Genomic DNA, 18,737 nt, shown 5'->3' on the forward strand with positions numbered 1-18,737 from the left:
TTTATTTGTATCATTGTCATATGAGAAGTACTCTTGTCCTTATTTAGAGATATTGAAACTAATTCAGGGCCATAAACTACATGTAGATCTGTACATGAAGTACATGGGAAGTAAAGTTGTTGACACAGGTAATGTACACCAAGGATCATTGCAGTTTCTCAGTTCTTCATCTGGTGCTAGTACTTGTATGACAAACGGTATCTTTGCTCTGTTACTGTTTGAAATATCAAAAGTTTTTCGCTGGAACAGTTCTGTGATTGACGGTGTTCTTGTATTAGGAATACAGTTGTACAAAGAAGTTTATCCAAACAGACACAACACTGATTCTTCAACATATTTGCAGGTCTGATTTGCATACTTGCATGTCATTTTACCTGTTGTACTTGTTTGTTGCTCTCTGGTGTTCTTGCTGAGAATGCCATAGAAATCATGTTTGCCAATTTACATCCAAACCAAAAACTGGACAAATTATATGTTGCAACTTTCAGTGTCATTCATGACCTGTTTGATTGGATAAAGTTTTACGACTTGGAGGCCATTTTTTCCCTCAAAAATCTAAAAAAAACAAGCTTTTTCTAGCTGTTAACAGCTTTTTCTCAGATATGTCATCCAGTTTTGTTCAAAGTTGGTACAGGGACAGGTAATAATTGTTTACAAGTGCACATCGCATTATATGTTTAACAAGTTATAAATTGTGTCAGAAAAGCCAAATGAATAAATGTTTACCCCACCCCTAAAATTGTAACACATCAATTCTGAACAATTAATAACAGAAATTTAATACAGCTCATAATGAATTAATTCACTCTGACACAAACTAAGTTCAATATAAGTTTTTAAATTTTTTTCTGAGCGGGGGCTATGACATGACATGTCATGTCTTGTTTATTATGTCTTGAATATATTAAGTGGAGGTTTCCACAATAAAACCAAATTTATACAGCCTATACCCTGATTGTTGTAGGAATTTTGTCATTGACTTATCACCATATACATGTACTTTTACTACTGATGAGATTGTGTTTGTTCTTTCAAGATGATGGATGTGTTGATAACTATGGAAGAAGACATGAAAATAACGATGAATGGAGACATCCTGTTGATAATTGTGTTTTGTGTAGGTGTATAGGAGATACTATAAATTGTGAAACTGAACAATGTCAACCTACATGTTCACACGGAGTTAAAAAACCAGAATTGTGCTGTCCTGTTTGTCAAGGTAAATTTTGAATACAAAACATGACATGTTCAATTAGAAAATTAGATATAGCAGTTTCCCTATGCTTATGTATGGCCAATAGAACACATTCACTTCAAACCTATCTGTGTTTGTGAAACTGTATTAATCAATCATTATATGTTAAATATTAAAACTTTCTGACAGGAAATGTAAAATATTGTTTATTGCCAGGTTGTTTATATCGAGGAGTAGAGTACCTTGATGGTGATGATGTGAATAATGGCAATCCATGCAGCCAGTGTACATGCAATAGTGGTACAGTTGATTGTATCCCAATTATTTGCCCACAAGTTAGATGTCATAATCCAACTATACTGCCAAATGAATGCTGTCCAGTCTGTCACGGTATGTATATGTATGCTAAAGCCTTGAATTGATAACATTTATTTATCAATCTGATTATCATAGTTCTCATTCGACTCTGATCGGTTGTATGTGTATAATAATAATAATCTTTATTTATAAACGTATCCTTAATTGAGATATTGTTTGTGATACAATAAAGTTAATGTGCGTCTGTGTGTGTGTGTCTGTGTGTGTGTGTGTGTGTGTCTGTGTGTGTGTGTCTGTACATGTATGTGTGTCTGTGTGTGCGTCTGTATCTATCCAGACCTCTATCTCAGACATGCCTATGCCAATTACATTCAAACTTCACACATAACACACATAAATGTATCACATGCATTTATTACATCATCTACTTCAAAATGGCAGCCATTTTAGTGCTAAAAAGTAATCAAAGTCTCAAGCATTTCTGACATTTTGAAATAGATACTCAGTCATGCAAACATGTTTTATTTAAATATGGTATGCCCATTAAATGATTGGTCCATGATGCGGAAAACAAGGTATCCAGACAATCCACAAATAAATATCACTGATAAACATTTTTTATCTTCAAATCTTTTAAAATTATTTACAGAATGTACATACAGCCAATCAACTTTCCAAGATGGAGAAACATTTGTGGACCCAAGAAATCCTTGTCTGTTATGCACATGTGAGGTTAGTAATATACATTGGTTACCATGGGTACATTGATATTCATATAATGCCCAGTTGTGTGTAAATTTATGAATGTGGTTACCATGGGTACATTGATATTCATATAATGCCCAGTTGTGTGTACATTTATGAATGTGGTCACCATGGGTACATTGATATTCATATAATGCCCAGTTGTGTGTACATTTATGAATGTGGTTACCATGGGTACATTGATGTTCATATAATGCCCAGTTGTGTGTACATTAATGAATGTGGTTACCATGGGTACATTGATATTCATGTAACGAGGAAAATATGACACCAGGCAGATATGAAATCACCATGCGTTCTTTTAATTTCAAATATGAGCAACTGTTAAAGTTAACACGACTGAAACCTACATAAATACAATAAATAGACAAGATTAATACAATGTCATTGGAGGTATGGAGATCATAATTCCAAGTAGAAACCATGATATCAAAATACAATAGTTTAGCTACTATGCAAGTACTGAATGTACGAACTACACAATAAACTGTATCATGCCTCTCAATAGACTCAAGTCGACGCATAGACTTCCTTTTCTCATAAATATAAATAAATAACATCTAATGCGAGTCACGGAAATAATATTGCACTAAAGTAAAGCGTATATAAACTTGCCCCAACCAGTACAATTCAGTGACGCCCTATATAATTACAAAATTTCTTTTTGCACGCAAACACACCTACAATAATTCTACGTTCTCATTTAGAAAAACAACTACAATTCCACAAATATATACACAAATATTACATAAATATTACGCAAATACAATAAGAAAAATGAACAATTCATCATAAGTTTATGTATCCCGAGTCACTAATTACCACGATGAACAGGTGAAATAGGCTTTCAACATTGTTCCGTGCAAACAATGGCGTACACGCTCCTACTCATGTTTTACAAGTTAACGAAATGTACAATGTTTACACTAAATTTGCTACACAATACGTTTCAAATATTAGCTATCATCTTACCGAATGTGAATTCCTAAACATGGAAAGTAGATGGGAAATACTGCAAGAGTTGTCATCCCTCGGTGGTTTCAAAGCGATGCTCACGCCGCAAATCTCAGTGACCAACTGACTGAATGTCAAGTTAAACACCACTGCGCATGCGCGAAGAAAATTACAAGGCTAATTAGAATGTGAATACATTTGACCTGTCACATTCATATAATGCCCAGTTGTGTTGTAATTTATTTTAGGCTGGTGTTGTGGACTGTAATCGACTTGATTTGGATTGTATTCCTGAGTGTAGTCACCCTGGTCGTATGGTTGATGTTTGTTGTCCAGTTTGTGACACATGTGAATATGAAAGAAGAAACTATGCAAATGGAATTGCATTTAATCCTGATAGTGGTGATGTGTGTGATATATGTTTTTGTAAAGTAAGTACACTTACATAGACATATTTCATCCTGAATGCATGCATATTGGTATCAATTTCAAGTTAGTGAGTGATGTAACTTTATAAGCTTACTAAAATTGATATCACCATACTTAGACAAGGGGTAACATCCCCAGAAACCTGTCCAACTCTAGGAGCAGTCACATAACTTTTGAATGATACGGTACATACCAATTGTCTGTTCATTATATGCATATGTATGTGGTTTATTATGTGTTAAATAGAATCAACATTTCAATATTATTTTCTGTTTGGAAGGATGGCAGTGTAACTTGTCAGACACAAGTTTGTGAACAACTAACATGTAAGAATGCAGTTCAAAAATCTGATGAATGCTGTCCTGTTTGTGAAGTCTGTATCGCTGATGGCATTGAACATGAAGAAGGTGAATCTTGGGAGTCCTTGGCAGATCCATGTGCTGTGTGTACTTGTCTTGTGAGTATAAATCATCTCACAGTGTTTTCATCTGTAAGACTACACCACCTTCTACTTGTCATTATCTTACATATTACTGCTTTATGTGTCCACAGAACAGCAGAACTCACTGTCGTCACAAAGAGTGTCCAATCATGCCATGTAAACATGCAGCTAGAATGAACTCAGATTGTTGTCCATCATGTCATAATTGTGATTATGATAGAAGGTTATTCAGAAATGGTCAAATATTCTTAGATCCTTTGAATCAGTGTCAACAATGTTTGTGCCAGGTAAGTATATTTCATCATATCTCCATCAGTAGGCATGTAAAGAGTGCAAAACTCTGCCATAAATGCAAATCCTTAATACAATATACCTCTACCTTATTGGTTTAATATGTCTTATGGCAAAACCCATTATCATATCAATTTTTTTTTTTAAACGGAAGACCAAATTGAATTATAATATATAATAAAGAATTTATTGCATCTCTAGAAATAGTTTCCATTGGTTGACAGCAATAAAATGTTAGTAATAAAGTACAATACAAGTAAAGTAAAATGTCAGTTATCGTTATTGTTATTTCTGATTTTTAATAATTGAATTATGAATAATTAATTCACTCAGTCAATCAGATATCCCTATCTGGTAATGATGAAGAAGACTCGTTCAAAAATGTACATTGCTTAGTTTGTGTTTGAAGGAAAACTCTTTCTTAAACAATCTTAAATTAAACTTTTTGAGTTTTCTGGCAAAACATTCATGTTTCCATGGCAATGAGATCTAGAGAACTCAACCAACCTCTAAATGATTTGTACTAGTTTTCATGGAGATGTCATGAGAAGTCATCCATCAAATTTTGGGTTAAACATCATTGTTGTTTCCATGGAAATCAGACCAGCATCTCTACCAAAGTTTAAGGATTGATTTCTATATCAAGGACTAACTCTTCTATCAATTTCATGTGAATCAATTTATCAGGTTTATTGGGTTGTGGAACATCTAATGAAAAGTGACATACATACAAACATACACCAGCAAAACATTAAACTTCTTAACAAGGTTAATGACATTTTATACCCTAGGGTTTCACATGTCCTCATTCCAAGTGCCTCAAATGGGAGATACTGTACCATTCAGTGATTAGGTAATTCTCAACTTGGGAAATATCATTTTGTGACAAAGTAATTAATAGGGGGGGATTTCCACTGCTGTATTTCAGGATGGAAGTGTTGAATGTAAGCATATAGAGTGTCCTGTACTTAATTGTCCAAATCAAGTCACAGATCAAGGTGAATGCTGTCCTAAGTGTTCAGGTATTGTACAATTTCTAATAGTATGTCTTAAGTGTTCAGGTATTGTACAATTTCTAATAGTATGTCTTAAGTGTTCAGGTCTTGTACAATTTCTAATAGTATGTCTTAAGTGTTCAGGTCTTGTACAATTTCTAATAGTATGTCTTAAGTGTTCAGGTATTGTACAATTTCTAATAGTATGTCTTAAGTGTTCAGGTATTGTATAATTTCTAATAGTATATCTTAAGTGTTCAGGTATTGTACAATTTCTAATAGTATGTCTTAAGTGTTCAGGTATTGTATAATTTCTAATAGTATATCTTAAGTGTTCAGGTATTGTACAATTTCTAATAGTATGTCTTAAGTGTTCAGGTATTGTATAATTTCTAATAGTATATCTTAAGTGTTCAGGTATTGTACAATTTCTAATAGTATGTCTTAAGTGTTCAGGTATTGTACAATTTCTAATAGTATGTCTTAAGTGTTCAGGTATTGTACAATTTCTAATAGTATGTCTTAAGTGTTCAGGTATTGTATAATTTCTAATAGTATATCTTAAGTGTTCAGGTATTGTACAATTTCTAATAGTATGTCTTAAGTGTTCAGGTCTTGTACAATTTCTAATAGTATGTCTTAAGTGTTCAGGTATTGTATAATTTCTAATAGTATGTCTTAAGTGTTCAGGTCTTGTACAATTTCATAAAGTTTTGTATCATTTTAAATAGGTACTGATTGTGAATACAATGGTCATAGTTACTACAATGAGGAAACATTTTCAAATCCCTTGGATCCATGTGAAGATTGTTTATGTATGCTTGGTGTAGTGACATGTGTCAGGAAATCATGTCAACCTGCTATCTGTCCTTACCCCGTGATTGAAGATTGCTGCCAGTTATGTGATGGTAAGGATAGGTCATGTGACTAGATCTTTTGACTACAAATAAGTATGGTGTTCATGAAGATGTCAAATAGTCGTGAAATAACAAGCAAATTGTTGTCTTACAATATGATTAGACTGAGAAATATGATATATCAAGTCAAGGGTTAGGATAATATATACAGAACCAGTTGAGTGTCATTTTCTGTTACAGGTGACTGAGATAGCTCCCACCTCCCCAACTGTATGATTTTTGACAATTTTAATTAGGTGATGTCATTGAAACGAAGCCTAATTGCATAAAAATTATTATGACACATTCAAGTAATTTCAATATTGGGCTCATGTCTGTTGTTTCTTTTTCCATAGGTTGTACTTATAATGGAGTCACATACAGAAATGGTCAGACATTTTCTGATTTTTCAGACAGATGTAAAGACTGTATTTGTCAGGTAAATAGTTTCCATAGTTACATCTGATAACTTGATTTTTACCCATCTAGTTTTACTATGCATTATTAACATCCTTAGCGTAACATTTTTTCTGTAGATTTGATTTGATCATTACATTGTGTTTTAGTGACAGTGGATAAACCAAATCCTTTTTACTCAGTTGGAAATATAAAAATAGATTCAACTGTTTAATTACATGTAACTATGGTGATATTTGAAATTAAAATTAATGTTTTATTTTCTGTTGTATTGATAGTATGGTCATGTCAATTGTGTAGTGACTGAGTGTGATGTACAATGTAGTCATCCTGTTACCATTGACAACGCCTGCTGTCCTAGATGTGATGCATGCTTTTATGAAGGTAGACGTCTTGCTATTGGACAAATATTCACGGATCCTAACGATCAATGTCTCATATGTTCTTGTGATGTAAGTATTTTTCTTTTTGTCATTATTATGGGTTCTTGCTGTCAAGATATTAAAAATTTCCTTCATACATTTCATGTTCCACAATACAATAACCTATATTTTGCTTTATCAGAACCAGTATATTTTGTAGTGTCATAATTGTTCTCAACTATTTTTAGCTCCGCTGTCGACAAAGTCGACACAGCGGAGCTGTTCATATTACTGATTGTCCGTCGTCGTCATCGTCGGTGTCAACTTTACAATTTCAACTTCTTCTTCAAAACCGCAAGTCAGAATGTTTTCAAATTTGATATGCTAGTACCTTGGATGGTTCTTTCTCAGATTTGTTCATTTCATGTCAAAATCTCAAATTCTCTATTTTTGTTGAATATTTTTGTCATTTTTGGTAAAAAGTGATATTTTTGACTTCTTGTAAAAAACCGCAAGTCCGATTGCTTTGATATTACATATAAGATAAGATAAGATAATTCTTTATTACAACCTTATAGAATGAATTACATATCTATTTTGGTTTATGAAATGCAATAAAGGTGTTAAAATAAACATAACAAGTTAGATATCTAAAATCTACATATATAGGTACTACATGTGGACTTCTCTCAGATTTGTTCATTTTGTAATGATATCTTTAATTCTCTAATTTTGATGAATATTTTTGTAATTTTTGGTAAAAAGTGATATTTTCGACTTCTTGTTAAAAACTGCAAGTTCGATCACTTTGATATTACATTTATAGGTACTATATGTGGACTCCTCTCAGATTTGTTCATTTCATGGTGATATCTTTAATTATCTAATTTTGATGATTATTTTTGTCATTTTTGGTGAAAAGTGATATTTTTGAATTCTTGTTGAAAACAGCAAGTACTGTTGCTTTGATACTACAGTGTATACATATTGTTCATTTTCTAATGATATCTTCTGTTCTTTAATTGAAATGTGCATTGCTAACAGCGGAGCTATCTCAGCCGACAGGCTGCTTGTTTAATTCCCTTAATGTAGCAAAGTAATGTTCCAACTATGTATTTATGACCACCATTTTATACCAACATACTCAGCTTATAAATAACAACTGTAACAGTGCATTCCAATATCTTAAGAATATAATAATATGGTGGCCATCTTGAATTTATGGGAATTATATGTATATGCAAATATAGAATGTTAAACTGATCACATGATTAGTTCAAGAGACACATCAGTACCATTCATTCATACATGTATGTTGCTTTCAAATCACTAATATGCCATTTATGGTATTACAGTAACATTTTTGGATTTATAAAAATTAACAAAATTGGCATCATGTAAGTTCATCAAGACATTTTGTATAGATTCTAAATCCAGCTTGGCACCTTTCTCTCAGAATATAGGCTGATTTAATTCATACTTGGTGTGACTATCACTTATTATCACCTTTGTAAAACGACCAACCAAAGTTCCCTTTAGACGGTCACAGCAAAAAGACAATAGCTACTTGCGAATCATTAAAAGGAAAGTGGCCACATGTTACGTTCATGTTACAGAGTGCGCAATCTTTTGGTCTAATCTGGGGGAAGGTGTCCTTCACAATTTGTGTTATGAAGTTGCGAAAAAGTCATGATAAATATGATCTGAAAGAAACAATCTGGAGACTGCAAAAATTTCATCAATATTTTTATTCAAAGAAAGTTGGTTGAACTTCACTGGTCTGTCTCACGCTTGGAGAGAAAATTTCAGCCATCTCATAAACAAAGAAAAATTAACCATATGAATTTATCTGCTAATTTTTAATCCATGTCAAAAAGGGGTGTTGACTGTTCCCTCTCTGGACTCCCTCCCCATGTGTACTACCAACTCTTTCTATCATGTCTTCACTTGACGATAGTTGTCAAGCTATAAATGGGTCACAGTACTCATTTCGCCCAATCTCCTGCTTTTATCACTTTTTAATTGACTCCTTTATGCTTAATTTCCGATCGGAAAATGACCACATTTTTATTGATTTCTTTTCTCGCTCACTTAACTGAAAGCACCGACCTCTCACCCAAATGGTGGTTTTAATAATAAATTTTGAGGATACAACAAGTATTTAAGCAATAACCCCCCGTCGGAGGCGGGTATACCACGAGATATTGCACAATTCACGACATATATGCACAAGCCACAGACGAGTGCATATATGGAGTGAATTGTGCAATATCAAGTGGTATACCCAACTTCGGCGGGAGGTTATTATATTATACCAGTATATTGACAATTCGATAAAACTAGTAAAAAAAGAGTTTACTTGCATCTACTATTAGATCATGATTATGGCCCTTGAACATGAATATTTATAAGAATAGTATGTAGTTGTACACTGAATGCATACAAAAACTATTTATGCAACACAGTTCAAATTGAATACAAACTAATTTTTATTCCGAAACGTATCCACAGTGAATAGAGCAGCGTAAACACAAAAATTAGCATAACAAAAGATGACCTTCCTGACCTTTTACTGACTGCGTCAATGCCATTTGAAATACATGGTCGAGTACAGTTTGGATCATTAAAACAACGGATTTTCCTTTTCATTCCGGTTTTTGTTCAATTTGGACCGTAATTTGCCCATTGAAAGTACAGTAGTGAAATAAACCAGTTTTGTGACTCATCATACTACTTGTAACTGTGGAGACTCGACACAAATCTGCATCTTTCGAAATTACCTTCATCATCTCCTGTAATTTATTTACCCATAGTGGAGAATTACAATACCATATATCGTCGTTGAATTCTGCGTTGTCCCATGTTCTTTGCAACAGATGGAAATAACCTGGGTGCAATTTCACTGCAATTTTGTCAGCTGGAATTCGAACGCCGCTACTGGACACCGGTTGTTATTGGTGGCATACATTTTTGCGTGTGACTCGTAGTTTTTAGCTCCCGTCAAACGGGGCTTATGTGGTACCGGTCTCTGTGACTCTGTGACTAAAATTTTTTCCACTGATAACTCAAGCACACAGCTACCGTAATATATGATGAGTAGATGTACTGATTAGATTTTGGTGCAATTCCATGCATATTAATTAGTCAATTATTGCATTAATTAATTTATAACTTAGAGTCTTTAAAGTTTCTTAACAAATATTTGACTAGGGTGAGTAGCCTAATTTGCATATTGCAATAACGTATTCTGTCGCAAAAAAAAAATGGTAATATTTCATTGGAAGGTCTGCAAATTTGCGAATTTTAGTATATAATGATTTATTATATCATGATGGATGTTATTTGAGCAGATACAGCGACTAAAAACATCAAATGTATGTGAGTATGGGGAGTACGCATGCGCAGTTACAAGAGTGATGCGGCCATTTTTTCAGTTTGACGAAAAAGCAGTACCCTTTCCGATTTTCATGAATGCAAGTTCAATTTCACTTTGTGCGCGTCATATTCATCAATAGACAAAATCTCAAATAAAATGAAGCAGTTGATTCCTATTTTACTTAGTGTTTATTCTTGTTTGATATTTTTAAACAAAAATGCACTCATTAAACAAATAGTAAATATGCAAGTTTTTTGTTTTTGCCGAATGAGGACAAGGAAGATAAAATGGCGGTAGTTTTGTGTCGGGTCGATCGCGATCTTCGGTTTGTATCAAAAGCACGTCTCACAAATGAAATTTTTTTTTTTCGAGCGATAATTTGATAGCAATTAAACAAATTTCAATCGTTGGCGTATGTAAGGGCTGGATCACTTACTTTCAAGGGCTCAAAGTCCGGACGAACATTAAACTACGATGTTTTTATTTATCTGTTCTAGGTATGTTGTACAGACTTTTTAGTTGTACTATTTTGATGATTTAATTTCAAGAATCTGTCAAGGAAACAATCTGTTGTTACTTTACATGTTCACGTAGGTTTAATTTAGCAGATTTTACTTGTCTGCGAAAATAGCGAAATTTGCCCATTGCGTCAGGAAGATCTATCCCGATTTGCTGCACTGAGATTAATTGCGGTTTTTACTACTCCATCGCTAATGACACTAATTACCAAGAATTAAAAAAAACAAGTGAAATTAAGTCGCATGGGAAAAAAAACCATAAGAAAATCAAAGCAAAAAGTATTCAACTGCAGACGAGACAAACCCCGACCTCTAGAAATACCTCATTCATAGAGTGCCTCATTAGTGCCCTTTGTTTACAAGTATAGTGTCCTTGCATGTTTTTCAAAATGCCCATATCAAAATCATGTGTTTCCATATAAAGTATGCCATAGATTCTCAGACATCTTGATCAATTTTATTGATGGATTGACCTACATGCAAATACATTCACTTATTAGGCAAAGCCTATACCTTTATAATACATGCTCTGATCACACGGGAGCTATTTACAGTTTAACTTTGATTTGCATTTTTTTGAGTCCTTCAATCCCTCAATCCCATCTAGTTGGTCACCAGTTAAACTTAAAGATCATGATTTTCTTTGTTGGAGGTTCGCAATCCATTTCAAAGTCACAACACGGAGAACACAGCATTCTGGCGTTTGTCTAGGCACCTCACGGTGTTGAGGATGGTGGTTTAGGTTTGTGTGGCGAACGACAATCACCCAACAACCAACGCTCACAACTGATCTTATTCTTAGTAGACAAGCCTAGGCTGATCTCTTTCTTAGTAGACATGCCTAGGCTGATTTCATTCTGAGTAGACATGCCTAGGCTGATCTCATTCTGAGTAGCCATGCCTATGCTGATCTCATTCTTAGTAGCCATGCCTATGCTGATCTCATTCTTAGACATGCCTAGGCTGATCTCATTCTTAGTAGACATGCCTAGGCTGATTTCATTCTTAGTAGACATGCCTAGTCTGATCTCATTCTTAGTAGACATGCCTAGTCTGATCTCATTCTTAGTAGACATGCCTAGGCTGATCTCATTCTTAGACATGCCTATGCTGATCTTATTCTTAGACATGCCTAGGCTGATCTCATTCTTAGTAGACATGCCTAGGCTGATCTCATTCTTAGTAGACATGCCTATGCTGATCTCATTCTTAGTAGACATGCCTATGCTGATCTCATTCTTAGTAGACATGCCTAGGCTGATCTCATTCTTAGACATGCCTATGCTGATCTCATTCTTAGTAGACATGCCTAGGCTGATCTTATTCTTAGTAGACATGCCTAGGCTGATTTCATTCTTAGTAGACATGCCTAGTCTGATCTCATTCTTAGTAGACATGCCTAGGCTGATCTCATTCTTAGTAGACATGCCTAGGCTGATCTCTTTCTTAGTAGACATGCCTAGGCTGATCTCATTCTTAGTAGACATGCCTAGGCTGATCTCATTCTTAGTAGACATACCTATGCTGATCTCATTCTTAGACATGCCTAGGCTGATTTTAATCTGAGTAGACATACCTATGCTGATCTCATTCTTAGACATGCCTAGGCTGATCTCATTTTTAGTAGACATGCCTAGGCTGATCTCATTCTTAGTAGACATGCCTAGGCTGATCTCATTCTTAGTAGACATGCCTAGGCTGATCTCATTCTTAGTAGACATACCTATGCTGATCTCATTCTTAGACATGCCTAGGCTGATCTCATTCTTAGTAGACTTGCCTATGCTGATCTCATTCTTAGTAGACTTGCCTATGCTGATCTCATTCTGAGACATGCCTATGCTGATCTCATTCTTAGTAGACATGCCTAGGCTGATTTCATTCTTAGTAGACGTGCCTAGGCTGATCTCATTCTTAGTAGACATGCCTAGACTGATTTCATTCTTAGTAGACATGCCTAGACTGATTTCATTCTTAGTAGACATGCCTAGGCTGATCTCATTCTTAGTAGACATGCCTAGGCTGATCTCATTCTTAGTAGATATGCCTAGGCTGATCTCATTCTTAGTAGACATGCCTAGGCTGATCTCATTCTTAGTAGACATACCTATGCTGATCTCATTCTTAGACATGCCTAGGCTGATCTCATTCTTAGTAGACTTGCCTATGCTGATCTCATTCTGAGACATGCCTATGCTGATCTCATTCTTAGTAGACATGCCTATGCTGATCTCATTCTTAGTAGACATGCCTATGCTGATCTCATTCTTAGTAGACATGCCTAGGCTGATCTCATTTTTTGACATGCCTAGGCTGATCTCACTCTTAGAAGACATGCCTAGGCTGATCTCATTTTTAGTAGACATGCCTAGGCTGATCTCATTCTTAGTAGACATGCCTAGGCTGATCTCATTCTTAGTAGACATACCTATGCTGATCTCATTCTTAGACATGCCTAGGCTGATTTTAATCTGAGTAGACATACCTATGCTGATCTCATTCTTAGACATGCCTAGGCTGATCTCATTTTTAGTAGACATGCCTAGGCTGATCTCATTTTTAGTAGACATGCCTAGGCTGATCTCATTCTTAGTAGACATGCCTAGGCTGATCTCATTCTTAGTAGACATACCTATGCTGATCTCATTCTTAGACATGCCTAGGCTGATCTCATTCTTAGTAGACTTGCCTATGCTGATCTCATTCTTAGTAGACTTGCCTATGCTGATCTCATTCTGAGACATGCCTATGCTGATCTCATTCTTAGTAGACATGCCTATGCTGATCTCATTCTTAGTAGACATGCCTAGGCTGATCTCATTCTTAGTAGACATGCCTAGGCTGATCTCATTTTTTGACATGCCTAGGCTGATCTCATTCTTTGACATGCCTAGGCTGATCTCACTCTTAGAAGACATGCCTAGGCTGATCTCACTCTTAGAAGACATGCCTAGGCTGACTTTATTCTCTGATATTCCTAGTCTGTTCTAATTTTCTAAGCTGATTTCACTCTTGGTGGATTTCCTTGTATTTCCAGGGCTGATATCTATGTTTTATCGGGTCTGTATCATTTAGAATTTCTTGCATTTTTTTTTTTGAAGGCTGGAAATGTTGAATGTTCTAGAAAAGACTGTGAGCGTGTAGATTGTTCTTATCCAGTACAAGATGAGTGTGGATGTGCCATATGTTATGGTAAGTGAACAAAAATATCCTTAAATCAAAGCAAACTTGTCTTGTATTTATTGGTTCCACAATTTAAAAATCATTCATCACTGAAAGCAGAAACCCCAAAAATATTTCTTTATTTTGACCTAAATAGTGTGTCTATGTGAAAGAATGTTCTTTAGTCATGTTCACTTCATTTTTATCAGAAATAGTGTTATTAATTTCACTGCAAATGATGTTCAAAAAAAACTATATCTAAAGATATGCACATTACTTTATGTCCATCATGATGACCTCTATAATTCATTCCTCTGACAAAGGTATTAACAATTCACAAGTCAAAAATTCTTTTTTTAGTCCCGGCTCGGACGTAGTCCGAAAACGGGGACTTGCATGTATGTTTTGATCTTTTGGCGTCTGTGCTTCTGTGTGTTCGTGCGTGCATCCGGACCTGTATCTTAGACATGCCTGGACCAATCACAATCAAACTTCACACATACATCATACATATTATTATACATATGCACATCAATTTGTTTCACGATCTGATTCAAGATGGCTGAAAGGTGGCAATTTTTGTGCTAAAAAATCGTCAAAATCAAGCATTTATGGAGGGATTTTGTTCAAACTTGGTACATACGTTGGACATTATGGGATCTTGATGCACATCATATTATTTTTCAGATCCCATTTAAAATGGCCGACTGGCGACTATTTTGTTTAATGAATGCAGTTCTAGTGCCATATCTCTGCCATTTTATATATTCATTATACATCATGACATAGATGTATCTGATTGAAAATGTCCAAATGGCAGCCACAAATCATCAAAAAACAAGTATTTCTGGCATTCCAGAACTGGATCTTGGCGTTTATTGATGGATTTTGTTCAAACTTGGTACATACATTAGAGATTATTGGTTTCTGTTGCACGTCATATGCTCTTCTATAGCCATATCTCTGATATGCTTTGACTGATTATGTTCAAATTATATATATTCGGTTTACATCATGTTATAGATATATAGATGTATTTAAAATGGCTGGCTGGTGGCCATTTTATTTTAATTAATGGCTGTTCCAGAGCAATATTTCTCAATATGGACAAGTACTCGTTTGACAATCAGATACAAATGTCAATCATTTTAATGTTAAAAAATCATCATAATCAAGAATCATCTTCTGGATCCATACTAATGACATGTTTATGTTCCAACTATATTACTATAAACAAAACTATATATCTTAAATTTGATAACTAATGGGGACTGTGCCATTCAACAAAAACAGGCGAGATCTGGGGTCCATATAATGGAAAGCCCTTAAATACTGTGATGTAGGAACTGCTTATGTTGATCGTCAAAGCACACTAGATTTCTAAGAAGCTCAGTAAATTCTGTAATCTGCCTCTTTTGTTACGTAAAAATATCCCTGTGGTAGCGATGGAAACCCCTAAGGTGACCCCTTAGACGAGGTCTTTTTCTTAGAGAATGTTACCCTAGGGTGTTCCTTTTGGACCCAAGTATATAGTTTCTGTCAGGGGCTGTAATCTTTATCAAGCCTAACGAGTAATAAAAGAAATTTATTATTTCCACGGATTTACTGGTAGGTATGATTAAGTAAACAAACTGGTTTGTACAACCCTACCATTTATTTCTTTTGATTATTTGTCCTGCATGACCTTTTCTTCTAAGTATTGTACTTGGTATATATGTTTCTTGGGTGGACCTCTAGTATCAGATTTGAACATTCAGTGAAGATATTTTGAATTTTTCAAATTTCAGAAAATATTGTTCTTCTTGAAACCACTACCCCAATTGCTTTGATATATATATATATATATATATATATATATATATATATATATATATATATCTACCTTGGGTAGACTTCTATTAGATTTGAATATTTTATGAGGATATGTTTAAATCTGTAATTTAAGCAAATATGTTAATCATTATTTTGGGTGAAATATATTACTCAACTTCATATAGATAACTGCGAATGATACTTGGTATGTACCTGTAAATTAGGTGGACTTTTATTAGATTAGTTCATTTCATGACATAAGGAAAACATTCTACTAATTCACAGACATATCTAATAACTTATCCTTATCAGAGTTATGATCTTAACACAGGACAGGACACTTAAATAGAATGTAAACAAAGCTAAGGTTATTTATTTCTCCACTTTGATGTCTTTGTAACTACTATGCATGCACTTATTATTGCAAGAATGTGATTTGCTGAAACAGTGAAGTTATACCTACCATCAGGTCGCTTAATTGTTTAAAAATTCAATTATGAATATAGGGGTAGGAATACCCAGTTTTATCTGTATGAATCATGGTTTCATTGTTTATTTTGTTTATTTAATTCAATAGATTGTTTGTACAAAGGACTTAAGTATATCAATGGTGCAACACAAACAGACCCTGATGATAGATGTATGACATGTAGATGTCTGGTAAGTCTCAACTCAATATAATAGATGTATGACATGTAGATGTCTGGTAAGTCTCAACTCAATATAATAGATGTATGACATGTAGATGTCTGGTAAGTCTTAACTCAATATAATAGATGTATGACATGTAGATGTCTGGTAAGTCTCAACTCAATATAATAGATGTATGACATGTAGATGTCTGGTAAGTCTTAACTCAATATAATAGATGTATGACATGTAGATGTCTGGTAAGTCTTAACTCAATATAATAGATGTATGACATGTACATGTCTGGTAAGTCTCAACTCAATATAATAGATGTATGACATGTAGATGTCTGGTAAGTCTCAACTCAATATAATAGATGTATGACATGTAGATGTCTGGTAAGTCTCAACTCAATATAATAGATGTATGACATGTAGATGTCTGGTAAGTCTCAACTCAATATAATAGATGTATGACATGTAGATGTCTGGTAAGTCTTAACTCAATATAATAGATGTATGACATGTAGATGTCTGGTAAGTCTTAACTCAATATAATAGATGTATGACATGTACATGTCTGGTAAGTCTCAACTCAATATAATAGATGTATGACATGTAGATGTCTGGTAAGTCTCAACTCAATATAATAGATGTATGACATGTAGATGTCTGGTAAGTCTCAACTCAATATAATAGATGTATGACATGTAGATGTCTGGTAAGTCTCAACTCAATATAATAGATGTATGACGTGTAGATGTCTGGTAAGTCTTAACTCAATATAATAGATGTATGACATGTAGATGTCTGGTAAGTCTTAACTCAATATAATAGATGTATGACATGTAGATGTCTGGTAAGTCTTAACTCAATATAATAGATGTATGACATGTAGATGTCTGGTAAGTCTTAACTCAATATAATAGATGTATGACATGTAGATGTCTGGTAAGTCCTAACTCAATATAATAGATGTATGACATGTAGATGTCTGGTAAGTCTCAACTCAATATAATAGATGTATGACATGTAGATGTCTGGTAAATCTCAACTCAATATAATAGATGTATGACATGTAGATGTCTGGTAAGTCTTAACTCAATATAATAGATGTATGACATGTAGATGTCTGGTAAGTCTTAACTCAATATAATAGATGTATGACATGTAGATGTCTGGTAAGTCTTAACTCAATATAATAGATGTATGACATGTAGATGTCTGGTAAGTCTTAACTCAATATAATAGATGTATGACATGTAGATGTCTGGTAAGTCTTAACTCAATATAATAGATGTATGACATGTAGATGTCTGGTAAGTCTTAACTCAATATAATAGATGTATGACATGTAGATGTCTGGTAAGTCTTAACTCAATATAATAGATGTATGACATGTAGATGTCTGGTAAGTCTTAACTCAATATAATAGATGTATGACATGTAGATGTCTGGTAAGTCTCAACTCAATATAATAGATGTATGACATGTAGATTCTCTCCTATTTCTTGTCAGAATCTTGTTAAATATTCCTCTCCTATTTCTAATATTATGTAATAATGATTTGCTGTATTTCAGGATGGAAGTGTTGAATGTATGCATATAGAGTGTCCTGTACTTAATTGTCCAAATCAAGTCACAGATCAAGGTGAATGCTGTCCTAAGTGTTCAGGTATTGTACAATTTCTAATAGTATGTCTTAAGTGTTCAGGTATTGTACAATTTCTAATAGTATATCTTAAGTGTTCAGGTATTGTACAATTTCTAATAGTATGTCTTAAGTGTTCAGGTATTGTACAATTTCTAATAGTATGTCTTAAGTGTTCAGGTCTTGTACAATTTCATAAAGTTTTGTATCATTTTAAATAGGTACTGATTGTGAATACAATGGTCATAGTTACTACAATGAGGAAACATTTTCAAATCCCTTGGATCCATGTGAAGATTGTTTATGTATGCTTGGTGTAGTGACATGTGTCAGGAAATCATGTCAACCTGCTATCTGTCCTTACCCCGTGATTGAAGATTGCTGCCAGTTATGTGATGGTAAGGATAGGTCATGTGACTAGATCATGTGACTACAAATAAGTATGGTGTTCATGAAGATGTCAAATAGTCGTGAAATAACAAGCAAATTGTTGTCTTACAATATGATTAGACTGAGAAATATGAT

General features: G+C 34.2%; 2 protein-coding genes across 2 annotated transcripts in view; both read left to right on the plus strand.

The window, feature by feature from the left end:
- Nucleotides 1-1,011: 1,011 nt before the first annotated feature.
- On the plus strand, nucleotides 1,012-10,973 carry LOC102805981 (kielin/chordin-like protein). Its single transcript, XM_085506273.1, has 11 exons — nucleotides 1,012-1,219; nucleotides 1,412-1,585; nucleotides 2,163-2,245; nucleotides 3,481-3,663; nucleotides 3,942-4,118; nucleotides 4,214-4,390; nucleotides 5,323-5,416; nucleotides 6,121-6,297; nucleotides 6,642-6,724; nucleotides 6,981-7,154; nucleotides 10,938-10,973. The coding sequence occupies exons 1-11, from the start codon at nucleotides 1,012-1,014 to the stop codon at nucleotides 10,971-10,973; spliced, it is 1,566 nt and encodes a 521-aa protein (XP_085362399.1).
- Nucleotides 10,974-14,123: 3,150 nt separating this feature from the next.
- LOC100329038 (kielin145) overlaps nucleotides 14,124-18,737 on the plus strand; it is a 69,272-nt gene continuing 64,658 nt past the window's right edge. Inside the window, exons 1-3 of the mRNA XM_085506274.1 lie at nucleotides 14,124-14,150; nucleotides 18,143-18,236; nucleotides 18,434-18,610. Coding sequence (XP_085362400.1) covers nucleotides 14,124-14,150; nucleotides 18,143-18,236; nucleotides 18,434-18,610 — 298 coding nt within the window. The remainder of the gene's footprint in view (nucleotides 14,151-18,142; nucleotides 18,237-18,433; nucleotides 18,611-18,737) is intronic.

Source organism: Saccoglossus kowalevskii, chromosome 12 (genome assembly GCF_978046115.1).
Source record: "Saccoglossus kowalevskii chromosome 12, keSacKowa6.1, whole genome shotgun sequence".
Classification (NCBI taxonomy): Eukaryota; Metazoa; Hemichordata; class Enteropneusta; family Harrimaniidae; genus Saccoglossus; species Saccoglossus kowalevskii.